At 42.1% G+C, this 27,410-nt stretch overlaps 1 protein-coding gene across 2 annotated transcripts; it reads left to right on the top strand.

The window, feature by feature from the left end:
• The first annotated feature begins 1,819 nt into the window (after positions 1 to 1,819).
• SPMIP11 (sperm microtubule inner protein 11) lies at positions 1,820 to 27,184 on the top strand. Of its 2 annotated transcripts, none has more exons than XM_033867301.2 (4): positions 1,820 to 2,015; positions 24,269 to 24,391; positions 26,465 to 26,609; positions 27,039 to 27,184. In XM_033867301.2, the coding sequence occupies exons 1-4, from the start codon at positions 1,871 to 1,873 to the stop codon at positions 27,085 to 27,087; spliced, it is 462 nt and encodes a 153-aa protein (XP_033723192.2). In that variant the 5' UTR covers positions 1,820 to 1,870; the 3' UTR covers positions 27,088 to 27,184. The 2 variants fall into 2 exon arrangements, with proteins under 2 accessions (XP_033723192.2, XP_073644855.1); XM_073788754.1 differs by lacking the exon at positions 1,820 to 2,015 and adding an exon at positions 14,297 to 14,428.
• The last annotated feature ends 226 nt before the right edge of the window (positions 27,185 to 27,410 follow it).

Genomic DNA, 27,410 nt, shown 5'->3' with positions numbered 1-27,410 from the left:
AAACTCCTGGAGGCCCAGCCTAAGGGGTTGCCCACATTTTCATGAGTTTTACCTCTAGGAGCCCCACAGGTCTTACTATGAAGATTGGAGAAAAATCCCTTCATCCTTCCAGCAGGGAGAGGGAAAAAGTAGCCATTTTGAAATATACCACAGCATTCCATTCTCCTTAACAAAGACCTTCCCTCAAGGGAAACTATTTAACAGAGCCTAACCAACGTGGGAGTGGCCTCCACATGATGCAACTAGAGAGAGCCCACGTGCAGTGCAGTGACGAAGACCCAATGCAGCCAAAAATATAATTAATTAATTTTTTTTTTTTTAAAGAAGGAGTTTCTTGGGAAACCCAAAGACAACAGGGAAGACAAAGACAAGGACATCAGAGGAAATTTTAGCCTCTGACACCTACAGCTATAACAAACAGGAAACACAGCCTAACTCCCAGCCAGATAAACATAGAACCTCAGTTCCTTTTACCCAATATATCATGTCTCACTTTCTATAAAAAAATCACAAGGCATGCTAAAAGGCAAAAAACACAGTCTAAAGAGACAAAGCAAGCATTAGAACCAGACTCATATATGGCAAACACTTTGGGATTATAAAACTAGGAATTAAACTATGATTAATATGCTAAGGACTCAAATGGAAAAAGTGGATAACATGCAAGAATAAATGAGTGATGTAAGCAGAGAGATGAAAACTCGGTAAGAAGCAAAAGGAAATGCTAGAAACCAAAAACACTGTAACAGAAATGAAAAATGCCTCTGAGGGGCTTATCAGTACCCGGGACATGATGAAGGAAAGAATCAGTGAGGTTGAAGATATGTCAATAGAAACTTCCCAAACTGAAAAGCAAAGAGGAAAAATAATGAAAACAGCAGAACAGAATATCTAGATACAAAGATGTAAATAACCTCGTGAACATAGATAATAGTAAAATGTAATAAAATAATTAGGAAAAGATGAGTTTTTAGTATTCACTAACTTTATTTTTAATAAATATATTTTATTCAATTGTAAGTTTAGACAAATTATCTGTAATAATAATAATAATGGCTTAACAACCAGCTTGCAAAATGCCTGAAAATTTAGCAAGTAGCTCTCAAAAGTCAGTATGAACTGGCTCAGCACACTGCTGCTTGAAATAACTTTGAAAGTACCATATTCGGATTTATTATATGCATTATATACATATATAAGGTTCCATTATATGCAGAACACTATGCTGAGGAAATTTGCACACATTATCTCATTTAATTCTCATAACTCTATGAACTAGATATCATAGCCCTTTTTTTTTAATTAAAAAACTGAAGCTTAATCAATTCAAAGTCAGACACCTAGAGTATGGCAAAACTAAGATTTAAGCCCAGGTCATTGCTCTTTCTACTCACTGCTTTCTGCAAATAAGACTAGGGCAGGGCTTCCCTGGTGGCGCAGTGGTTGAGAATCTGCCTGCCAATGTAGGGGACACGGGTTCGAGCCCTGGTCTGGGAGGATCCCACATGCCGCGGAGCAACTGGGCCCGAGAGCCACAACTGCTGAGCCTGTGCGTCTGAAGCCTGTGCTCCACAACAGGAGAGGCCGCAATAGTGAGAGGCCCGTGCACCGCGATGAAGAGTGGCCTCCGCTTGCCACAACTAGAGAAAGCCCTTGCACAGAAATGAAGACCCAACACAGCCATAAATAAATAAATAGATACATTTTTAAAAAATAAAAAAAATTTAAAAAGACTAGGGCAAGCAAAAGGGTGACTGGCTCTTGTTTCCTGTGCCACTCCAGCCCACTCCAGCCCCACTGTGAACTCATAAATCCTGTGCCTCCTTAGACAAAGGGAGTGTCAGTCATAGTGATTCTTCAGGACATTACCATGGTTACCAAACAGACTCCAGTGCTCCCGCCTGAACATTCCAGAAGAGGACAGGGAGGACCCAAGATGGCCTTCTTCAACTTATATCTATTAGGATATCAAAATGCCTTTCGGAACAAGAAAAGGGACACAACTGAAGAAACATGTAAGGGGAACATAGAATAGAGGGTTAGAAGGGCCACTTCTTAGCCATTTCTTTTCCTACTTTGGGTTAGAGTTTTATCCCCCAAGATTAACAATTATACTAGTTAAAATTATGGCATACGGAAGATATCCATTCCCTCTCCTGTCATTTAATATCCTTATTAAGACACCCAATTTGTTCAACCGAATAAGTGTATTCTTATTCATTTGCTCATTTAGTCAACATTTATTAAGCACCAACTATGTGTCAGGCTTTATGTTGGTGACTAGCGTTACAAAGATGGATAGGATTAGACCTCTCTCTGCCATAAAGTAGCTGACCATCAGATGAAGATAAGCATGCAAACAAAAAAATTTGCAATATGGTGTATGATTCAATTAAATATGGAATGCTATGGAACCACAAAAGAGGAAGTACCTGATGCTACTGGATTTGAAATGAGAATAGGGGGATCCTTTAGAGAAGACCTCACACAGGAAATGCTTCCAGGACTGAGTATTAAAGGATGATTGGAGTTAACCAAGTAGATGACAAGGGAATACAGCACAGACAAAGGAACAGAGAATTGAGAGAACCTTATTAAGTGAACTCCAAGTCCTTGGGTACAGATAAAGCATAGACAGGAGGTGAGAAGCAGGCCTTGAAAGCTAGGCAGGGGCCAGATAACTGAGTATACTGTTAGCCATGCTAAACCTTTTAACTTTATAGGGAACCATTGAAGGAGTTATAGTAGGCAGGGAGTATATATCAGACCTGTATTATATCCACAATACCTAGCAGTACCTCACATAATAGAGGTTTGACAAATATATTTGTAGGGTGAGTGAATGAATAAGTGATACTGAGTGACTAAACTAATTCTAAAGGGAGGGTTTACAGGAAATGTGACAAGATTAAGGTCTTAAAAGATGAATTGCTTGAAAGCACAGAAATGAAGGAGAAAGGGTATTCTAGGCAGAATGGAGAACCCATGTGAAGGAAACTAAGCGTGGGCAGGTACTAAAGCAAAAGTTGCGTTGGGGTAAAGGGAGGAGATAACTGGGAAAAAATAAAGTAACGTTAAGATTGAGAAGGACTGATCTTGTACAGGCCTCCATTGGGCACACTCTGTTCTCTTTCTAATTCCATCAGAGAAGCTCTGTTTCACGTATTCAGCTCTGTTTCACACATTCCCACTAATGGACACTAGGAATCCCTTAATAGGCCTACACCAGCCCTCCCCTGCTTGTCCCCACCCAGCTGGGTCCTGGCATTATGCCACAGGGATGCTATTGTCTCCAAATTAGGAGTTCTTCACCCTCTCTCAGAGAAACACACTTGGCCTAACCCACAAATTTCCCTTCTTCCATTTTGGGTTATTACATACTGCCCTCCTGTTACGAGAGTTGAAAATTTAGCTTTCTTATACTATACTGTGTGCTTCCCCTCTCTCATCCTAGTTTTTCCAGTATAGTTATGTCACAGTTTTAGGTTTGTGGTAAGCAAAATTCTAAGAATGACCCTCAATGAACTTTGCCCTTATATAATCCCCTCCCCTTTGAATGTGGGCAGAACCTCAGAATATGATGGATAACACTCTGGTGATTGTTACTTTACATGGAAAAAAGGAGATTATGTGAGTGGGCCTAATCTAATCACACAAGCCTTTTAAAAGCAGAGTGGCTTTTTCCAGTTAACAGCAAAAGAGGAATTCAGAGATTGGAAGCATGTGCAGTTTTGAAGATGCAGGGGGCCTCCATGCCAATGTGGGTGGCAGTTAGGAGCTGAGAGTGTCCCAGCTGACAGTCAGCAAGGCATCAGTCCTATAACCAGAAAAACCTGAATTCTGCCAATAACCGGAATGAACCTGAAAATGGATTCTTCCCTAGAGTCTCCACATAAGACCCCAGCCCAGCCAACACCTTGATTTCAGCCTTGTGAGACTAAGCAGAGACTACCAGACTTACAGAACTGTGAGATAGTAAGTGGATGTTGTTTTTTGGGGTTTTTTTTTTTTTTACTATTTTTGGCTGCGTTGGGTCTTCGTTGCTGCGCGCGGCCTTTCTCTAGTTGTGGCGAGCGGGGGCTACTCTTTGTTGCAGTGCGCAGGCTTCTCATTGCAGTGGCTTCTCTTGTTGCAGAGCACGGACTCTAGGCATGCGGGCTTCAGTAGTTGTGGCTCACGGGCTCAGTAGTTGTGGCTCAGTAGTTGTGGCGCACAGGCTTAGCTGCTTCATGGCATATGGGATCTTCCTGGACCAGGGCTCGAACCCATGTCCCCTGCATTGGCAGGCAGATTCTTAACCACTGCGCCACCAGGGAATCCTGTGGATGTTGTTTTAAGCCACTAAATTTGATGATTTGGGATGTAACAATAGAACATACAAGTTTAAATCTATAGTCTTGTAGTCTTACAAATATGTAAAAATTGTTCACTGCTAAGCCAAATAATGTCACTATAATAACTTTTTTGTTCATCCCTAGAGTTAAGAATTGCCACCATTTTTTCACTTGCTTAGCTCTCCAGGTAACTACTGTTACTTTTTTCCACAAATTACTTCAACAGCTCTATTAAATGCCCAATGATATTTTTTCCAATCACTCAAAACACAACAAATAATCTACCAAAACACAACAAATAATCTACCAATTCCTTTTTTCCCAAACTTTCTCTCTCCTACTCCTATACTCTGCCTTCTCCTACTCCTGGCGCATAGCTCTTGTCCTGAAACTTGCTTTTGCCTCTCTCCAAAGTTTTATTCCCTATTTCCTGGATCCCATGTTTTCTTTCTTGGTTTACTCTCTCCCTTTCCTGGAATATATCCTTGAATAGTTTTCTAAGAATGTGTAAGAGGTATATTTTTGAGTGAAGAATGATTTTATTCTACCCTCACACATTTTTTTTAATGAATTTATTTATTTATTTATTTTTGGCTGCGTTAGGTCTCCGTTGCTGTGCGTGGGCTTTCCCTAGTTGCAGTGTGCGGGCTTCTTATTGCAGTGGCTTCTCTTGTTGCGGATCACGGGCTTCAGGCGCACAGGCTGCAGTAGTTGTGGCATGCGGGCTCTAGAGCGCAGGCTCAGTAGTTGTGGCCACGGGCTTAGTTGCTCCGCGGCATGTGGGATCTTCCTGGACCAGGGCTCAAACCCGTGTCCCCTGCATTGGCAGGAGGATTCTTAAGCACCGTGCCACCAGGGAAGCCCTACCCTCACACTTGATTGTCAGCTTTTCCAGATATGAAACTCTAGGTCGAAAATCATTTTCTGAGAATTTTGAAGTTATACCTTTATTGTCCTCTAACTTCCAGTTGGATTCTTTTGTGTATGATGTATTTCTCTCCAGAAGCTTTTGATTTTCTTTTTGTTCCCTAGTGTTCTGAAATTTCATAATGTTGGAATTTGCTGTAGATCTTTTTTTCTTCACTGTGATAGACATTCCCTGAGCTTTTTCAATCTGGAAATTTGTGCACTCTATTTCTGACAAATTTTCCTTTATTATTTCTTTATTAATTTATTCTCTATTTTCTCTCCTCTCTTTTTGGAACTTCCATTTGTCAGCTCTAAAACCTTCTGAACTGGTCCTGTAACTTAATTAAACTTTCTCTATGCTTCCCTTGGGTTTTAAAACATTTACTCTTTGGGGGTTCCTCACTTTTATCTTCCAACCTTCTGTGTTAATTATCTATTTCTGTGTAACAAATTACCCTAAAACATAGAGGCTTAAAACAACGAACATTTATTACCTTATAGTTTCTGTGAATCAGGCATCCAGGAGCAGTTTAGCTGGTTGGTTCTGGCTCAGGGTTTCTCTTGTGGTTGCAGACAGGATGTCAGCAGGGGCTGCAGTCATCTCATAGCTGGAGGCCTCAGTTCCTCTCTGGCTATTGACAAGACACCTCAGTTTCTCACCACGTGGGCCTTCCAATAAGCTGCCTGACTGTTCTCACTTGGCAGCTAACTTTCCTCAGAGCAGGTGATCAGAGAGTGAGAGAGAGTGGGAGGAGGAAGGAAGCCGCAATGCCTTTTTATGACAGTCCCAGAAGTGACTGTGACTTCCACCTTATTCTGTTTGTTAGAAGAGAATTACTAAATCTAGCCCACACTCAAGGGGAGGGGTAATAAAGAAGTTGTGGACCTACAGGAAAATCACCATACCTTTGTATCATAACATCTTATTTTGGTTACTATATTTTTAATTTCCAAGGGCTGTTTTTGGTCCTCTGGTTTTCCTTTTCCATATCTTCTTTTTTCTTTAGGGATATTATACTTTATTTGAAATTCTCTTCTGTTCTCTGCATTAGCTCTGTTTCCTCTGCGCCCTTTTTCCTATGAGTTTATTTTGATCTCTATTTTCCTCATTGATAACTATTGTCAAATAACTGGTGATCCTTGGCTCTCCATTATAAGTTAAGAGTGAGGAACTAAAAAGCTGACTAGAAGCCTGGAGGGCAGGGGTAGTTATCCACTGTGGGCTTCACTGGGAGCTTTCCTCTGGATCTCTACATTTTCTCCAGGGAAGAACACTATAATTGCTTCTCTGGGGATTGGTTACATGTTTGTCTGCTAGCATACTGGGATCAAGACAGGTGAAGGGGGCACTGAGTCTCACCTTTGAGGATCTCGATTTTCACTTAATCATCGTATTTTTAGTCTTGCACCATATGCCGTCCCTCACAGTAAATCTTGTGCAGGAGTGCAGTGCCTCCAAGATTCAGTTCCTCCAGAGAAATCTTTCTCTTTTTCCCCAGTTTTATTGAGATATAATTGACGTATAACATTGTGTAAGTTTAAGGTGTACAATATGTTGATTTGATACGCTTAAAATATATTGCAAGATGATAACTACCAAAGTATTAGCTCTAATGCCTCCATCACGTCACGTAATTGCCATTTCTTTTTTGCGTAAGAACATTCAAGATCTACTCTCTCAGTACCTTTCAAGTATATAATGCAGTATAATTACCTATAATCACCATGCTGTACATTAGATCCCCAGAACTTATTCATCTTATAACTGGAAGTTTATACCCTTTGGCCAACATCTCATCCCCTCACCCCCCAACCGCCATTCTACTCTGTTTCTGAGTTCCGCTTTTTTAGATTGCACGTCTAAGTGAGATCATTCAGTATTTGTCTTCTTCTGTCTGACATATCTTACTTAGCATAATGCCCTCAAGGTTCACCCATGTTGTTGCAAATGACAGGGTTTCCTTCTTTCTCATGACTGAATAATATTTCATGGCATATATATATATATATATATATATATATATATATATATATATATATATATATATACATCACATCTTCTTTATCCATTCATCCATTGACAGACACTTAGGTTTCCATATCTTGGCTATTGTGAATAATGCTGCAATGAACATGAGAGTGAAGATACCTCTTCAAGACCCTGTTTTCACTTCCTTTGGATATATAGCCAGAAGTGGGAGTGCTGGACAGAGAAATCTTTTATCTCCTTGTTGGGGCATGGTGGTTTGCCTGGTTGTGCCACATGCCCTGTAGACAGAGTTTCAGTGACCACTTTCCTGTTCTCGGACCTAGTCTTTACCTGTACCTTCTGTGGTACCTGCTACGTTCTAAGGTTTGAGCCTCCCAAATGAATTAGCTCAATTCTACATGTATCCTTCACTGCAGAAACTTAAGTTAAAACTTTTCCTATTCTGATAAATTTGTTACTACCCCTCTCTCTACTTTCCATTTTTCAAAAGATATTTCCACTGAAATATATCATCTTGCTATTGTATCCTTGCTCTCTCTTTGACCTTGAAGGTTAATGCCATTATTGTTGTTGTTGTTATTTTGATGTGATTTTAGCAAATTTAGGAGGGAAAGGAAATAAACTTTATGGTTAATTAACCGTCTTTAAAATGTATTTTCATGACATAATTTCAAAATTATAGAGTGCTTCCCTGCTGGCGCAGTGGTTGAGAATCCGCCTTTCAATGCGGGGGACAGGGGTTTGGGCCCTGGTCCAGGAAGATCTCACATGCTGCGGAGCAACTAAGCCTGTGTGCCACAACTGCTGAGTCTGCACTCTAGAGCCCACGAGCCACAACTACTGAAGCCCATGTGCCTGAAGCCCGTGATCTGCAACAAGAGAAGCCACTGAAATGAGAAGCCTGCACACCCCAATGAAGAGTAGCCCCTGCTCAATGCAACTAGACAAAACCCGCGTGCAGCAACGAAGAGCCAACACAGCCAAAAATAAATAAATAATGTATTTTCATGATATAATTTCAAAATTATAGAGGGCTTCCCTGGTGGTGCAGTGGTTGAGAATCCGCCTGCCAATGCAGGGGACACAGGTTCGAGCCCTGGTCTGGGAAGATCCCACATGCCACGGAGCAACAAAGCCTGTGCACCACAACTACTGAGCCTGTGCTCTAGAGCTTGCCCGCCACAACTATTGAAGCCCATGCACCTATAGCCCATGGTTTGCAACAAGAGAAGCCACGGCAACTAGAGAAAGACCCAATGCAGCCAAAAATAAATAAATAATTTTTTTTTAATTATAGAAAAGTTGTAAGACTGGTACAAAAGAAATTCCCTATACCCTTAACCCAAATTAGTCAATTGTTAATATTTGGCCACATTTGCTTGCTCTCTCTCTCTCCATATATATATAATTTATATATTTACATATCTATAGATAAACATCTTTTTTTCTCAGCTAGTTGAGAATAAGCTGCTCATATTATATCCTTTACTCTCAAATATTTCAGTTTGTATTTCCTAAGAATAAGGACATTTTCTTAGATAACAACCCACAGTATAGGTATCAAACTCAGCAATTTTAACACCAATACAATACTATTTAATTATCTATAGTCTATATTCCAATTTTGCCAATTGTCCCATTAATGTCCTTTAGAACAAAATTTTTCCTTCTAGGATAAAATTAAGGATAAGACTGATCATAGAAATAGAAATAATTGGTTAATCAATTATTTGATTGGTTAATTAACCAATTAAATTGATTAATTAATTATTGATAAATCAATCAATCCAATAAGGATTGCATTTAGTTGGCAGGTCTCTTTAGTCTCCTTTAATCTGGAACAATTCCTCTGATGCTTTGTTTCATGACATTGACAATTTTAACAGTACAGGCAAGATATTTTATAGAATTTTTCTTAATTTCGGTTTGTCTGATGTTTCTCAAGATTAGATTAGGTTTAAATATTTTTGGCAGGACTAAGCAATATCATGTCTTCAATACATCACATCAGGAGGCTTGTGATGTCATTTTGTCCCATTATTGGTGATGTTAACTTTGACCATTTGATTAAGGTGGTGTTTTCCAGTTTTCTCCACTGTCAAGTTACTATCTTTGTTTTGTAATTAGTAATAATTACCAGGAAGATACTTTGAAAAAATGTAAATACCCTATTCTTCATCAAACTCTCGCTTACTAGTTTTAGTATATAGTGATGGTTCAATTATTTCTATGATAGTTGCAAAATGGTACTTTTCTAAATCACATCCATTTGAATTCAAAGTGTAATTTTTTGAAGTTTGAGTTTTTCCAAAGCATTCAATTTCATTTTTATACAAACCACTGCTCTTTTTTTTAATATCTCATAAATTTATTTCATGCTTGCTTGTTACATTTTATGTAGAAAGGTTGGGACTGTTCGCGTTGGGTGCCCCTGATAAATCTCACGGAGGCACTCACTGCTCTTTTTTGAAAAATACATATTCTGTTAGTTGAAATAATATATCATTAAATTGCAATATTGCAATTACAGAATAAACCTGGCATAAATTGTATGGGGAGGAGAACCACAGCTTACTCTTGGTGTGCACACAACCCAAGTGGGAGCATAAGTGTCCAGGTATACTCTAGAGTAGCTCTTGGCTGCAACTGGAGGGTTGCAGGCATTTTTTAATATGTTTTTCAGAGGAAATGGAGAACATTAATTAATCTAGCAAGTCTATTCAATGGAGTTTCTTTTATTTAATATTTAATATTTACTTATTTATTACTTATTTAGGCTGCGCTGGATGTTATTTGCGGCATGCGGGATCTTTAGTTGCAACATGCAGGATCTTCACTGTGGCATGAGGGATCTTCATTGCGGCATGCGAGCTCTTAGTTGCAGCATGCATGTGGGATCTAGTTCCCCAACCAGGGATTGAACCTGGGCCCCCTGCATTGGGAGCCCAGAGTCTTACCCACTGGACCACCAGGGAAGTACCCTCAATGGAGCGTCTTTAGAAGAGCTTCTACTATATATATAATATTGAGCTATTCACACTTAATAGTCTAAAATACATCAAGAAACTAGGGCACCTTGGACTTCCCTGGTGGTCCAGTGGTTAAGACTCCACGTTCCCAACGCAGGGGGCACGGGTTCGATCCCTGGTGGGGGAACTAGGATCCCGCAGGCTGCACAGTACAGCCAAAAAAAACAAAAAACAAAAAGAAACCAGGGTACCTTAAAGGATTACTGATAAAAACATAGATAAGTGTCCTGGACCAAGTTGGAGATTCCTGAATATTTGCCAAATTCAGTATGTGAGTTAGGATGCCGGGGGGGGAATAAATGTGAGATCCCTTTCCAGACACATTTTAGATGCTTAGAATTCCTTGTAGTGAAATATCACCCAAATGAAACTAACATAATATTTTATGTAAACTATATATCAATTTTTTTAAAAAAAGAAATACCTCCCAAAGATAATGATATCTGGTAGAAATTGACAAGATATCCTAAAATTCATATGGAAATATATGGGACCCAGAATAACCAAAGCAATCTTGAAGAATAACAATGTTGGAGGACATACTTCCCAATTTCATATCTTCTACAAAGCTGCTATAATCAAGACCGTGTTATATTGGCATAAGAATTGCCATATAGATCAGTGAAACAGAATTGAGAGTCCAGAAATAAACCCTTAATTTATGGTCAATTGATTTTCAACAAGAATGCCAAGACAATTCAATGGGAGAGAATAGTCGTTTCAACAAATTGTGCGGCAAAAACTGGATAATCACATGCAAAAGAATGAAATTGGACCCCACCTCACACCATATACAAAAATTTACTCAAAATGGACCATAGACATAAATGTAAGAGCTAAAACTTTAAAACTCTTAGGAGAAAAATCTTCATGACCTTGGGATTAGGCAGTGGTTTCTAAGAAAAGACAACAAAAGCGTAAGTGACAGAAGGAAAGACAGATAAATTGGATTCCATCAAAATTTAAAACTTTTGTGCTTCAAAGTTCACTATCAGGCTTCCCTGGTGGCGCAGTGGTTGAGAGTCCGCCTGCCGATGCAGGGGACACGGGTTCGTGCCCCGGTCCGGGAAGATCCCACATGCCGCGGAGCGGCTGGGCCCGTGAGCCATGGCCGCTGAGCCTGCGCGTCTGGAGCCTGTGCTCCGCAACGGGAGAGGCCACAACAGTGAGAAGACCGCATACCGCAAAAAAAAAAAAAAAAAAAAAAAAAAGTTAACTATCAAGTAAGTGAAAAGAGGATTTTTTGGTAAATGTTTGGATTACAAGGCAGATTTAAAATAAATAAGTATAGGGACTTCCCTTGTGGCACAGGTGTTAAGAATCCTCCTGCCAATGCAGGGGACACGGGTTCAATTCCTGGTCCGGGAAGATCCCACATGCTGCGGAGCAACTAAGCCCATATGCCACAACTGCTGAGCCCGTGTGCCACTACTGCTGAAGCCCGTGCATCCTAGAACCCGTGCTCCGCAACAAGCGAAGCCAACACAATGAGAAGCCCACGCACCTCAACAAACAATAGCACCCACTTGCCACAACTAGAGAAAGCCCACACACAGCAATGAAGACCCAATGCAACCAAAAATAAAATTAAAAATTAAAAAAAAAAAACACTTTGTAAATTAATTTGGAAAACTTTCCTCATAGGACATAGCCCCAGAAGCCTAAGAGAAAAGATTGACAATTTTTCCTAAATAAAAGTTATAATTCTGTATCGAAAGACATCATAAAGTTAAAAGGCAAGAAAGAGACTTAAGAGGGGAATTCCCTGGCAGTCCAAGGGTTAGGACTCTGTGCTATCATTGCCAAGGACCTGGGTTTGATCCCTGGTCTGGGAACTAAGATCCCGCAAGCTGTGCGGCACTGCCAAAATAAATAAATAAATAAAAGAGAGACTAAGAGAAAAGATTTGCCATATACAGGTGTTTGTGTGTGTGTGTGTGTGTATACACATATATTTACGTATATACATATATACACACACCTCTATATAAACACACACATATATACATATATTCATATTTATAATTTATATATATAATTTCAGAATACATAGAAACCTCCCAAGTAAGGCACCAATCCAGACTCCCCTTCTCATCCAACATCAGATAATTATTTATTGGGAACTGATTGTGCCAGGCACTGTGTTAGGCACTAGGAATACAACAGTGACTAACACAGACAATAAACAGGTAAATAAACAAACAAGATATTCACAGAATATAACAAGTACTGGGAAGGATATAGGGTGGGAAAGTTGATGCAATGGATCAGAAGTTATAAACTGCTGGCCAGAGGGCCGGACTCAGCCTGCAGAGTGATTTCTTAAAAAATTTGGACCCACATCTAAAAATCAGGAGGTTTTATGTAAAATCCACATTTCTGACTTCTCTTAAAAATTAGAACTGGCCACACTGGCCCTAAATTCCCACATGACCACAACTGACCAGAGCAAAGTAGCAGCTGCCCCTTTAGATGGAACAGGTTTCTTAGTTGTTTTACTCATAAACATTATCTGCCTGACTCTTATAGGCAACTGAGTTTGCAGATCCCATGATGGAGAGTAACTTGGAGAGGCCCACTTTATTTATTTATTTATTTATTATTATTATTATTTTTTTTTTTTTTGGCTGCGTTGGGTCTTCACTGCTGCACGCGGACTTTCTCTAGTTGAGGCGAGCGGGGGCTACTCTTCATTGCAGTGCACAGGCTTCTCACTGTGGTAGCTTCTGTTGTTGCAGAGCATGGGCTCTTAGGCACGCAGGCTTCAGTAGTTGTGGCACACAGGCTCAGTAGTTGCGGCTCGCAGGCTCTAGAGTGCAGGCTCAGCAGTTGTGGTGCATGGGCTTAGTTGCTCCGGGGCATGTGGGATCTTCCCGGACCAGGACTCAAACCCATGTCCCCTGCATTGGCAGGCAGATCCTTAACCACTGTGCCACCAGGGAAGCCTGAGAGGCCCACTTTAGACAGTAATCGAGGAGGTAATGTTTGAGCCACACCGTGAAGAATGAGAATGAGCCAGCCATGTGTAGAGCTGAGGCAAGAGCTTCATCCTCATAAGAGCAAATTTCAAAATCTAGAAGGAATTCAAGGCTAAAACCATAACAAAGCACTTCCAACTCCCACTTTGATTACAGACTGCTTTCACTGCATCCCGGCCAGAACCCTGTAACTCATCTCCCATTTCTGACAAGCCATTTTTTCTCATTTTTCCTTCTGTGGTTGATTTCTAGTTTCATACTGTTATGGTCAGAAGAGATGCTTGAAATAGTTTCTATCCTCTTAAACTTGTTGAGTCTTGTTTTGTGTCCTTTATATAGTCTATCCTAGAGAATGTTCCATGTGACTTGAAAAGAATGTGTATTCTGGGTTTGTTTTGTTTGTTTTTGTTTTGTTTTGGATGTAGTGTCTTGTAGATATAAATTAAGTCCAACTGTTTTATTGTGTCATTTAGGATCTCTGTTGCATTATTGATTTTCTGTCTAGAAGATCTGTCCATTGATGTCAGTGAGGTATTAAAGTCTCCTACTATTGTTGTATTCCTGTCAATTTCTCCCTTTATTGTCTGTTAGTATTTGTTTTATGTATTTAGGTGCTCCTATATTGGGTTCATATATGTTAACAAGTGTAATATCCTCTTCTCATAATATAATGATTCCTTTATCATTATATAGTATTCTTCTTTGTCTTTCTCTGTGGACTTTGTTTTAAAGTCTATTTTGTCTGGTGTGAATATTGCTACAGCTGCTTTCTTGTCATTTCCATTTGCATGAAATATCTTTTTCCATCCCATCACTTTCAATCTATGCGTGTCCTTTGCCCTCAAGTGGCAGCATATTGTAGGTTCTTGACAAGTCATTTTAATTGTGCACATCCTGAAATATCTGTGCACAAAGACATTCAGGGAACTTGGCTACCCTTTGCCAACTTTGGCTTCAACCATGTTATTCAGACTTCCACCTGAAAATTCCACTCAATAGTAATTATGTTCTGTTCATAGTATTTCCTTGAAGCCACTTGAGCTGCCCAGGAGCTGAAGTCTGGGACCACATGGCCAAGCTCCGGGGCACATAGGCTGACTCTAGAAGCTCAGGATAAGGCTATGAAACTCCAGGGAGTTGGAGTGTGGAGCCCCAGACAAAGGAGCCCCTTTGTCTATGAAGACAAAGGTATGTGTATTTGGCCCTCCTCCTAGGACATCTAGTCTTCCTAGAATGATTAGTACCATAACCACAAATCTCAAGTGAGCACTTGGGACTTCCTGAAAATCCTATTATATTTCCCTAGCCACTCTCCCACTCCTCAAGGCAACTCCCCCTCTCTCCTCAAATCTCTAAAATCCCCTCTCGATCCTCACCCTGAGCTAACTTCCTTGCTCCTTATTTAACTGAAAATAGAAGCAATCAAAAGAGACTTTCCATCGTCACATCTAACCTTCCACTGCATTTATACCTTCCCTCTGGTACAATGAATGAACTGACCCCATTTGCGTACTGGATCTCATCCACACTTTCCTCAAAGATTTTGCTCCTGTAATTATCCCCCTCTCCCTCAGTTTTTTCCCTCTTCCCAGATCATTTCCATAAGTATACAAATGTGCTGTAATCATTCCATCTGGGGAAAAAAAAGAATCCTCTCTTGACCAAATGGTCCCCTCAAGCTATTGTCCCCATTTCTTTCTCCGCCACCTTCTCCCCTTTCCCACTCCTGATTATACCAAAACTCCTGGGAAAAGTAGTTTATACTCATCGACAAGAGAAAAACAACCATGCTGATTGGCCTCACCTTAAATTCCTGATCACTAAACTCAAGTGGGCCTCTATGGCTGCCCAGAAGTCAGACTACATTTCCTTGTTCTATGCATTCTCTCACTCTCCTGAAGGCCACTTCATACCTTCTCTTTCCTCAAACCTCTAACACCTCATCTCCTATCCTCACTCTCACATAATGACTTTCCTTCTATTTCACAGTGAAAACAGAAGCAACTGGAAGATAATTTCTATAACCTCTCACAAAATCATGTCTATCCATCTACCTGCATCTGTGCCTGTATATGTCTTATTATAATAAGTGAATGGTCTACACACGTTAAGACCAGCCCCTCCACTTGTGCATCAGATCTCATATTGTTGACTATTCAAGGACACTACTCCAATATTCTTCACACTCTATTGCATCAGTTTTTCTATCTCTGGCCATTCCTATCTACCTACATTCATGCTATAATTTCTTCCATCTTAAAGCCCTACATCCTATTTCCCTGCCCACCCCCATACAGAAAAATTCTTCAAAAGAGTTGTCTGGTCTTTCTGTCTCTAAATATCCTGCCAGTCTCTGTTTTTTGTTTGTTTGTTTGTTTGTTTGTTTGTTTGCGGTACGTGGGCCTCTCACTGTTGTGGCCTCTCCCATTGCGGAGCACAGGCTCCGGATGCACAGGCTCAGCGGCCATGGCTCACGGGCCCAGCTGCTCCGCGGCATGTGGGATCTTCCCACACCGGGGCACGAACCCGTGTCCCCTGCATCGGCAGGTGGACTCTCAACCACTGCGCCACCAGGGAAGCCCTGCCAGTCTCTCTTGAACCCATGCCAATCAGGCTCTTGCCCCTACCACTCCACTGAAACTTCTTTTGTGTCTAGTCACCAATGCTCACATCCATGGTGATGTTGCTAAATTAAACAGTAAGCTCTTAGCTCTCATCTTATTTAACAAATCAACAGGAAAGTGCAACAGAGCTCACCTGGTTCTGAATCCTGGTGCTGCTGAGGTTGCTTGAAATATGTCAGCTGGCAGAGATCTGGGAATGTGGACCACCGTAACAGGGAACTTGGCTCATACCTTCCTATTACTTCAGAACTGGTTTGGGAAAGTATGTATGGAGAAAATACAGCATTCTGTTTGGCTCTTAGAAAACAACATCCATCCACCTTGCTTACCCAAGTCTTTCTAATCCCTATTTCTACATTCATTAATTCAAGGAACACACAGTTCCTGACTGTGCTCACCCTTAGTTCCATGTGATCTTGCAGGACTCTAATTTGTCATTCACACTTGTCTTCAGAATGATTCTCTGGCCCTGCTCTCTTTCTGGCTGATTTCACCTTGTTAATACATTCACTCAAGTGGCTTGACCTTTTTCTGTCCCCCTGTACTAGCACTTCAACCTGTTCTCCATGCTCAAATCAACTGCACTCTTAATTGGCCCTTCAGTGAGGGCTTTAACAGCAACCATTAAAATGAACTTATTAACACTTCTCATTCTTAACACATACTATAATATTTTTAAGTCATTCACAATTTTTCTTTGAAGAAAGTTTTTTTTCCCTTCTAGTAGATGTGAGGGTCCACTCAAGCTTTCCTTATTATAGTCATAATGAAAACTCATAGACATGAGTCAACACAGGTAACTATTCTGCCAGTCTCTGCCTCCTTCCTTTCTTTTCCTCCTGATAAAGAACCAAAATAGAAAAACCAAGGAGGAAAACTGAGTGTGGAGAGCATACCTTGGTCTATCCTTGACTTCAGAAACTCATTTTTATCAGGTACTCAAAGTTATTCAGATTCATGGAGCTAACTCGCTAAGCAAATTCAGAGTGCCTGTTTCCTCACTTGTAGATGGAGATAATAATGCCTTCCTTATAGATTTGTTGTGGAGATTAAATTATATAATGTATGTAATACAGCTAAGACCTAGCACATAAAACTGTACAACAGATGATTGGAAGAAAAGTTATAAACCATAATAAGTAAGTTATTATTTACATATGGAATATATACCTTTCCTCTGACTGGAATATCTTTGTCCTCCTACTCAAAACATACTTGCCAGGACAGGGTACCTGAAAAGCAATACACACACACACACACACACATATACACACACACATATATACGTACATTTTTTTTTTTGGCCGCACAGCTTGTGGGATCTTAGTTCCCCAGCCTGGAATTGAACCTGGGCCCTTGGCAGTGAAAGTGATGATCCTAACCACTGGATCGCCAGGGAATTCCCATGGAAAGCAATATTTTTAATCATAAGATTCCCTGAGAAGCAACAAATGCTAGCTGGCTTCAAAGGATAGCTCATCCAGGCCCTGAAAGAGCCTGGTCAATTGCAGCCACCCACAGAAGAGCATCCCTGACCAGTGACCAGAACTCTCTTGTCTACTAATCAGTAGATTCCTGCCCCTCCCAGACTCACCCTTCCTGATAATACTACTAGTTGCCTCTGCAGGTTCAGCCCAGCTTCCTGTGTTCATTCACCTTGAGTGCCTAAGCTTTCCCTTCTCTGTCCTGCCCAGGGGAGCATGGCCATATATCTGTCTTTTTCTTTGCTGAATCTATCTCACCACCTGCTTTGAACCCTGTTCTCCCACCTACTCTTAGCGTCATACCTGGACACTCCTCTTGGTCCAGGAGTGTCAGAATTTCAGAAAAATTCCCTTTTTTCTGGCCCTTTGCTGAGACAACTAACTCCCTTGCCTCGTTATATGAAAACCCGTGGTCAAGCTAGGCATCATCCTAACACAAATCTACACTCAGGGCGTTGCCCACTGACAGGTGTCTCAGAGGCAAATCGATGGGGGTGGGTGGTTACGAGTGCTTATGCTTATTCTTGGCTTGAAACAAATGACCTCTCCCTGCCAGACTCTCTAGTGACTGCCCTCCAGCCACAGACATGATGACCTCCAAGCTCCACACATCCAAAGGGCCTCACTCCATCTTCCTCCACTGCTGCCTTTATCATTCCTTCTCCCAGAGGAATTCACCAATGAGTCCTCCAAGTTGCTCTTACTTCCAAATGAATCTCTTCAAAGAAAAAGTAAATCTCACATTTTTGGTAAAAGCCGAGCATATATCACTTGTATTCTCATTTTCTGGATCGTGTCAAAGGGGTCCCATAGGTGGTTTTCCCCACCCTGATTGGAATGTCCTCTGCTCAGTCTCCTAGTTCTCCTGACCTCTCCTAGCTGCCTGTTTGGTGACCTGCTATTAGGAGACAGCTGGAGATGCCACTCAGACTCCAGCAGAGGGCACTGTAGTTCCGGCTTTTCAAACAGGAGCATGAATGGCAAAATTCAGCCAAGAGTGAACTGGCCAAAACCTCGGAGCCCCTCTGCCTTTCTAAATGGATAAACATACTGAAGTTACAGAAAGGTATTTTGGAAACACTCATATGTCTCACAGCTGCTATAGACCATCATCCCCATCCACCTGAAACCAGAAGGGAAAAGGTACTCAAGCTACTCACAGCTACAATCTGCCAAAGCCTAGGGAGTGGGCACCTCCAAGGTGGATGACTGTGTCTGTATTGCAGCAGATACACCACATTTTCCACAGGGGCTTGGCATTTCCCCACTGGTTTTCCTCACTGGGGCTGATCTAATCCACTGAAGACTGGCCCACCAGGTTCCAGTCCTCTCTGCTCCCTCGATGCTGGCCATAGGAAACGATATTCCACAATTCAGTGAATCTCAGGGAGGCAGGGATCTGCCTCTAGAACAAGGTGATATCATCATGTCTCTCTCCCAACTCAAGGCTTCTCCAAGTTGAGCAGACACCCTTGACAGGGCCCCCATTGAGCTGTACACAGGGGAGCCCACTAAGAGGCTAGTTCTATCAGTTCATGTTTTTCCTTAGTCCTTGGTCTTTCCTGGGAGGCCTGATGAGATGATTTCAAGAGCCAGTTTAATGCGGGGTTAAGAGCATGGGCTCTGGAGCCAAACTGCTTGGGTTAAACTCATGTCTCTGCCATACGCTGGTTATGTGACCTTGGGCAAATCATTGAACTTCTCTGGGCCTCTGTTTCTCCATTTACAAAATAAGATAGTAACAGTACCTACCTTTTATAGTTGTGCTGAGCACATTCACTAATTATCAGCCCTTTTTATTGTTGTTATCTCTAGAATATCCGTGTAGTCCATTTTACATCAGCAGTCTGCAACCAGCAGTAAGCCTCTCTGTTATCTCATGCCCCCTCCACCTCCCCTGTGTAACAAGTGCACCACTTTGAGGAAGCTATTTTTGGAGGCAAAGGAACTGTCCCCATGTGTAAAATGTGCCCTGGGAACTGGTCTGGCTCCCTGGGTTTATGCTCTTGTCCACTTCCTCCCAAAGCACTGACTATTTCCTTATCTCAGGAAAGACAATAAGTGCAAGATAGCCTTCAAAACATACTTTAGCCAATTTCAATCCATGTTAACGCGCCACTCAACTTTGAGGGATTAATGCCCCACAGCTGATACGACCTCTTAGACAGGAGTCATATTTTATGTACAGTACCACAACATTTTCTCTCAAACTGATCTTGTATAAATTTCTAGTCAGGGTGGTATTACTCTGCTTGCAGTGACACCAACTTCAAGACAACTGCAAGTAATGTCTGTTAGATATTATCACCACCATGTACTCAGAATCTGGAACAGACAGGCAAACACCCTAACCTGAAAGTCAGAATCCTGGGAGCCACTGAGGTAGACCCATTCTAAAAATTCTTCAGCCTGAAAACATTGCGGCCAATCAGCCCCAGTTCCAGCTAACAGAGGCAATGGGCAAAGCAGTGGAAAACTAAGATTTTGTGACCGTCCCAGTGGCTCTGGGAAGCTTATACTATTGAGAAATCTGCAACATAAATTTGGAAAAGTAGAAGGTCCACCCAAGTACTTTTGCACTACCCCGTATGTCCTTCATGGTCCATTCAAAGCATTAAATCTGGTCTTCTGGAAACTCCTAATTTATGGCCTGGCTCTAGAAGAAATTGTCAGGGCCCTTCCTTCGTATCTATTTATCACAAAAAAACACATGGAGTATAGTATTAACTGGGTGAGCGAAGAACCTGTGTTATACCATCTACCAACAAAATGATGGATTCATCTACCTTGCCATGGTGGAGTTATAAAGAGTTCATTGCATCCCTCTACCCAGAACATGCCCTTTCACAAGTAGCTGTGGCATGATTCTCACCTACCCCTCACCACCCTTCACCTCAGGTGGCTTCCAAAACTTGGCAGCTTGCAGAAGCTACGGGTTACCAAAAATACCTTCCAGCTCGCCAAATACTGATCCGAGGAATATGCCAACTGGTGCTTGAGTCAAGAGGAAGGCATCCAAGTGGGTGATACTGTCCAATACACCTCCAAGCACACAGTAACCCATACAGGAAGCTGGAAGACTACTACTTGGAAACTGAGATAATAGAGAGCATCATCTGGCTGTACCCTAAAGAACAGTCTGAGGCCTCGGGACCCGATAAGGAGCTCCCACTGTCACCTGCACCCAGACCAATAATTACTTGTAGTCCAGGTCCCATTGCCTACTAGGAATATGCTCTTGCTCTTTCTCCTCAGTCTACACTTACTTGGCCATAGACACTGTGACACCCTCACTTAGCCCAAAGTCAAACGACCAAACTCAAATGACACTGCTTCTAGGAAATGGCCCGTCATTGCTATAAACTGTGATGAAGTAAATTCAGCCCCTGGTTCAGTCCAGGCTTCCACCTGCCCAAGCCCTCAACTGTCAAGGGAGGGGATTCAAACAGTGTCCCACTCTGGTAATGTCATTGTCTCAGAGAATGTTAAAGGAGATTTCCACTGGAGTGCAAAAGGGAGTGTGGAGGGACAGATGATGACGAATGCGTGGGGCCAAGCAGGATGAAGGGGGAAAGCAGGAGCTGGGGAAGGACTATAAAACAGAGGTGGGGGGGCTTCCCTGGTGGCACAGCGGTTAAGAATCTGCCTGCCAATGCAGGGGACATGGGTTCGAGCCCTGGTCCAGGAACATCCCGCATGCCGCGGGGCAACTAAGCCCATGCACCACACCTACTGAGCCTGTGCTCTAGAGCCCACGAGCGACAACTACTGAGCCCGTGATCCACAACTACTGAGCCCGCGAGCCACAACTACTGAGCCCGTGAGCCACAACTACTGAAGCCCACGCGCCTACAGCCTCTGCTCCGCAACAAGAGAAGCCACTGCAATGAGAAGCCCGCGCACTGCAACGAAGACCCAACACAGCCAAAAATTAATTAATTAATTAATTAAAACAGAGGGGGCATCCCCACCATCCACCAGAGGTGAGTCAGGTATCTTAACAATTTCAAGAGAGAATGGCAAATTTTGACCCGGTTCCTGACAAGCCCAGGATTCTGAGATGCAAGCCAAATCTAGCCTATTTAAGCAGAACATGAATTTATTAAAAGAATATTGGTGTGATTACATCAAACTAAAAAGCTTCTGCACAGCAAAGGAAACAATCAGCAAAATGAGAAGGCAGCCTATAGTACGGGGGAAAATACTTGCAAACCATGTATTTGATAAAGGGTTAATATCCAAAATATATACGGAATTCCTATAACTCAACAGCAAAAAAAAAAAAAGAAAATACAACAAAAAATGGGCAGAGGATCTGAAAAGACATTTCTCCAAAGAAGACACACAAATGGCCAACAGGTATATGAAAAGATGCTCAACATCTAATCATGAGGGAAATGCAAATTAAAACCGCAATGTCACCCCACACCTGTTAAAGTGGCTATAATCAAAAAAACCCACAAGAGATAACCAGCATTGGTGAGGAAAAAAGGGAACCCATGTGCACTGTGGTGGGAAAGCAAATGGGTGCAGCCAGTATAGAAAACAGTAAGGTGATTTCTCAAGAAATTAATAGAACTACCATATAATCCAGCAATCCCACTTCTAATAGATATCCTGAAAAGAACTGATATCACGACCTCAAAGAGATATCTGCACTCTCATATTCGTTGCAGCATTATTCACAACAGCCAAGATATGGAAGCAACATAAATGTCCATCAACGCATGAATGGGTTTTTTATTTTTTTTAATTTTATTATTTTTTAAAATGTTGGTTTGTTTATTTGGCTGCGCCAGGTCTTAGTTGCAGCACGCGGGGTCTTCGTTGCTATACGCGAGATCTTCGTTGCGGCATGCGGGATCTTTTTTAGTTGTGGCATGCAGGCTCTTAGTTGCGGTGTGAGGGATCTAGTTCCCTGACCAGGTAATTGAACCCTGGCCCCCTGCATTGGGAGGGCGGAGTCTTAACCACTGGACCATCAGGGAAGTCCCTGAATTTTTAAAATATGGTATATGCATACAATGGAATATTATTCAGCCTTAAAAAAAAAAAAAGGAAATCCTGCCATTTGCAACAACATGGATGAATCTGGAAGACATTATGCTAAGTGAAATAAGCCAGACACAGGACAAATACTACATGATACCACTTGTATGAGGAATCTAAGATAATCAAACTCATAGAAGCAGAGAATAAAATGGTGGTTGCCAGAGGCTGGGGGGAGGAAGAAACAGGGAGGTAGTAATCAAAGGGTATAAAATTTCAGTTATGCAAGATGAATAAGTCCTAGAGATCTACTATACAGCACAGAGCCTATAGTTAATACTGTGTTATATACTTAAAACTTCGCTAAGAGGTTAGAGTTTATGTTAGATGTTCTTGTCAAAAAAATAATAACAACAATAAACAAAGAAGGTGGGAGGAGATTTTTGCAGGTGATGTATGTGTCTGTGGCATAGATTGTGGTGATGGTTTCACAGGTGTATACTTATCTCCCAACTCATTAAGCTGTATATATTAAATATATACAACTTTTTCTGTTATACAATGAAGTAGTTTATAGAAAAAGGAATATTGGGAAACCTATAAAAATTGTAGAAGGAACAGAGAACAAAGCTTGGCAGAGGGTAACCAGAAACAATGTTCAGAATCATGCTGCAGACCTGGCTGGGCACAGACACCACTGCATTTGATGCTGTGGTGGGCACTGCTGGCACCGAGGACACTGGGCCCCGGATACTGCTGCTCGAAACAAGATGCAGCTTCACTGCCCCAACTTCCATCAACAGAAAAAGACTTTACGTGGTCCCAGCTTCTTTGCAACCCCAATCTCTGATTCAAAATCTGGAGAAGATGTGTTGATTGGCCTACCAAAACTCTTTGCCCATGGCCTCGCTACACAAGAGGCTGGGTATCTTGGTCCATTCCGGCTGCTATAACAAAATACCATAGACTGGGTGGCTGATAAACAACGGAAATTTATTTCTCACATTTCTGGAGGCTGGAAGTCCAGGATCAGGATGCCAGGTGAGGGCCCTCTCCCAGGCTGCACACTTCTTATTGTTTCCTCACATGGCAGAAGGGGCAAGGAAGCTCTCTCAGGTCTCTTTTACAAGGGCACTAATTCCATTCATGAGGGCTCTGCCTTCATGAATCACATCCCAAAGGCCCCACCTCCAAATACCATTACCTTGGGCATTAAGTTTTCATCAAGTGAATTTGGGGGGGATGGGAACATTCAGACCATAGCACTGAGTAAGGAAGGTCTGGTTTTTTCAGTCACTGTAAGATACAGATTTTGCCTCAGAGGAGATTCCTAAACTCCCATAAGAATGCTAAGTCTACACTACCCTACTCTACACTGCCTTTCCAGCTGCCGGCCCCGTCCCGCTCCACTTTACCCAGCATTAGTCCAGCTCTAAGTCAACAGCAAGCTGAGACCTCTCTAGCGCTTCTAACGCACTTGATCTCTTGCTGCCCGAAATGCTCTTCCTGATACTATGTCCCATGAATCCCTTCTTATCCTCCAACACTTAGCTTAAACATAATTTCCCCTGTTAGACCAACTGAAGCTCTGCAAATATGCCAATCTCAGGAAAGGAATATCCATCCAGACAAGGGGCCTTTTTCACCTACACTAACCCTAAGTATTTGTCAATATCCTGATTCTAGCAGGAGGCCACTCAAAACCAGGAGTCAGGGAGCAGCAAGAGAGTAGTGAGGAAGGTCTGATCACTGTTCTCCCTCCCTCCCCTCTGTCACAGGCATTTTGATTTGACTCCTGAGATCCTGAGAATCGGATGTGAGTGGCTTGGAGAGATCCCTGCCCTGTGCCTGGTTGGCACGGAGACCAGAGACTCAGAAAGTCAAATAACCCCATTTGCTAAGTACTCAGAGCAAGTCTGCTCTCGTTTCAGACCAGAAAGAACCAGAGCCCACTAGGCTTCCCCCTATTACCTCAGAAGATGGGAATCATTCCGTGCACCAGAATAGCCACACAAGGTACCAGGAAGCTGTACGGAAGGTGTTGTTAAAGACATGTAAGTATCTGGGATTTGTCACCTGCTAGGGGCAGAAAAGATGTGTCTGAGTTCGTAAAGAATGGCTGGGATGTGGTGGGGCATTGTTATAGAGCAGGCGATGGGGGCAAAAAGAGCCAAGAAGAGACTGAGAAGAAGAAGGAGAAAGTAGACTTGAATGGTGGGGTAAGAAAGATAAAATAAAAACTGAATCAGACTTGGAAGCAGAAGATCCAGGTGTGAGTACTATTTCTGTCTCTTTTAAGTGTCTCACCTTGGGCAATCACTTATCCTTTTGTAACCTGCTTCCTCGTTTATTTAAAAAAACAAAACAAAAAACCAGAAAATGCCTACTCTACCAATCTTACAGAATTGTTGTGAGGATCAAAGCTTTGGAATTTGAACTGAGTTTAAACTCCAAACAAGCCGTGTGACCTTGGGGAAATTCCTTCAACCACTTAATCTCTCTGGATCATCTGAAAATCGGAATTATACTGCCGCATTTTTTGTGAAAGTTAGAGAAAATGTACACTTAAAAAAGCACCTAGGACAACCTACTGAAACATGCAAATACTGAGGAATCTCCAGGGAATTCTACTATGTAAAGAAAGCCAATCCCAAAAAAGATCCCATACTGTATGATGCCATTTAAAGAACATTCTTAAAATGACAAAATTATAGAACTGAAGAGCACATTATTGATTACCAAGGAGTGGAGGGAGGAGGATGTGGTTATAAAAGGGCAACTCCAGGATTCTGTGGTGGTAGAACCGTTCTGTATCAATATGTTAATACCCTGGTTGTAATAAAGTGCTATAATTTTACAAGATGTTACCTCGGTGGGGGCTGGGAGGACATGGCTAAAGGGTACACAAGATCTCTGTCTTTCACTTCTTACAACTCTATGTGAATCTATCATTATCTCAAAATTGAAGTTTAATTTAAAAAAACAAATACTTTCAGAAACTAAAAAAGATACGCATGAAGAGGAATATCTGTTATTTCTACGAGCAAAACTTTTTAAAAGCTTTTTATCGATTAATAGGAAAACAACTAAGTGAAAAATATAACATCTACTCAATAGCATATTAGGGATTTAAAAAATAATAATGATTATAAAGACCATACAGCTAGAATATTAGGCTATAATATTTTGTTTTAAAAATATACAAATTTTATGGGCTTCCCTGGTGGTGCAGTGGTTGAGAGTCCGCCTGCCGATGCAGGGGACACAGGTTCGTGCCCCGGTCCGGGAAGATTCCACATGCCGCGGAGCGGCTGGGCCCGTGAGCCATGGCCACTGAGCCTGCGCGTCCGGAACCTGTGCTCCACAACGGGAGAGGCCACAACAGTGAGAGGCCCACGTACAGCAAAAAAGAATAAAAAAAATATATATATATATAATTTTTATACACTGGTATAGATTTATTCAAATAAATAAAAAGTGAAAATCCAAAAAAAAAGAAAATCTAGGTAAGTCTGGTATTATTTCAAAATTTTAAAAACACTTAATACCTAATACAACATTTAGAACATAACAGGTGCTTGATAAATGATATCTATTAGTAATATCCAAACATGAGGTAGTATCACTGCTAAATTTCAGAGAATTACCTGAAATGAGCAAAGAGGGAAAAAAAAGAACCAGTAGACTCACCTTGCACATTTTCCAAGTGTGTTGGGTGGTTAGAACTCTGTGCTCTCACTGCCGAGGGCCCGGGTTCAATCCCTGGTCGGGGAACTAAGATCCCACAAGCCGTGTAGCACGGTCAAAGAAAGAAAGAAAACAAACCAAGTGGGTTGACCACTTGTTTTTCCACCACCTTAGCACTTGGGGAAAGCTCTCTTGGAGATGGGCTTATAGCAGAAGCAGGAAGAACCAAGACTGATTCCACTGACCATGAAGGAAGGGTGCGAGATGCTGGAGAGATGCTGGAATCCAGAAGTGGAACTCAGTGTGGTGACCACATTTCCAGGACTTCTCAGCACCTGGTCAGGCCCAGTTGCTAGGCTGGGCTTGTGATGCCCTGAGGCGCAAAAGGGAGCAGACAACTCTAAGAAATTGGATAACCTGCCCTTCCCCCAACCATTCAGTCCCCAATCAGGTCTTCAGAGTCCCCCTGACTGATGCTCAGAACTTCAGCTTCTGGCGGTCCCACAATCCAGGAGTGCGCCCAGAGGACACCATGCCATGGATCCGGAGCCCCCGCCACTGCCTCATCAGAAGCCCAATGACCAGGTTAGGCTGGAAGGGTGAGGGTGGGGAGATCAAGGGAAGTATTACTCCTTCCCCTCACTGAAATCCTTGGGAGACTCTTGCATTTCTAGTCAGAGTTGGGAAATGGAATAGGAAGTTTTGGTCTTACCAGGGACAACTGGCCCCAGAATCTGGGCAGTGCTGGCATTCAAAGGAACTAAAGATTGGTCTGTGTCTTTGCGTTTTGCCTTACGGATATGACTTCTGAATAGACACAAGGATCTACAGCACTCCTGTGGGAGGCCCGGGGTGTTTCAGCTCCCTTCATTGCCACCTCGCACCCCTCTAACCACCATCCATTGGCAGTAGCCCCACTTCTTCATCACCACCTCTGCCCATTCTAGGTTTGAGCACCCCCGCCCCCATCCAGCCTAACCTGGCTGAATCTGAGACCCTACCTCTCTTTTCCAGGTTTATAGATCACTCTATTCTCAATGACAGAAACTTCAGTCTATATTGAGCAGGATGTGTTTGCAGAAGGACAAGATAAACTCTGGATGGAGGGCAAAGAGGGAAAGAGGGAGGTGTGCTGGTTCCAATGGCTGCCTAATGGGAGGAGGGGATTGAGAACACGGAATAAACAGATTGGACTAGAAGTCACTCGTGTGCACTGCAAGTGAGGGGGAGGGAAATTATTCCAATACCCAAATTCCTGGGAGATCAGGATTGTGAGAGATTCCTGACGGAGCCAGAACTTGGTGTTTGGCTTGGGAGGGGCCAGGGCACTGGAAAGACCACCACAGGGGTTCCTGAGCTCATGCATGGCAGGGGTCGGAGTGACAA

Source organism: Tursiops truncatus, chromosome 11, assembly GCF_011762595.2.
Source record: "Tursiops truncatus isolate mTurTru1 chromosome 11, mTurTru1.mat.Y, whole genome shotgun sequence".
In the NCBI taxonomy this organism is placed as follows: domain Eukaryota; kingdom Metazoa; phylum Chordata; class Mammalia; order Artiodactyla; family Delphinidae; genus Tursiops; species Tursiops truncatus.
Note: the sequence above shows the minus strand (reverse complement) of the source record. Positions and strands in the feature narration are given on the sequence as shown.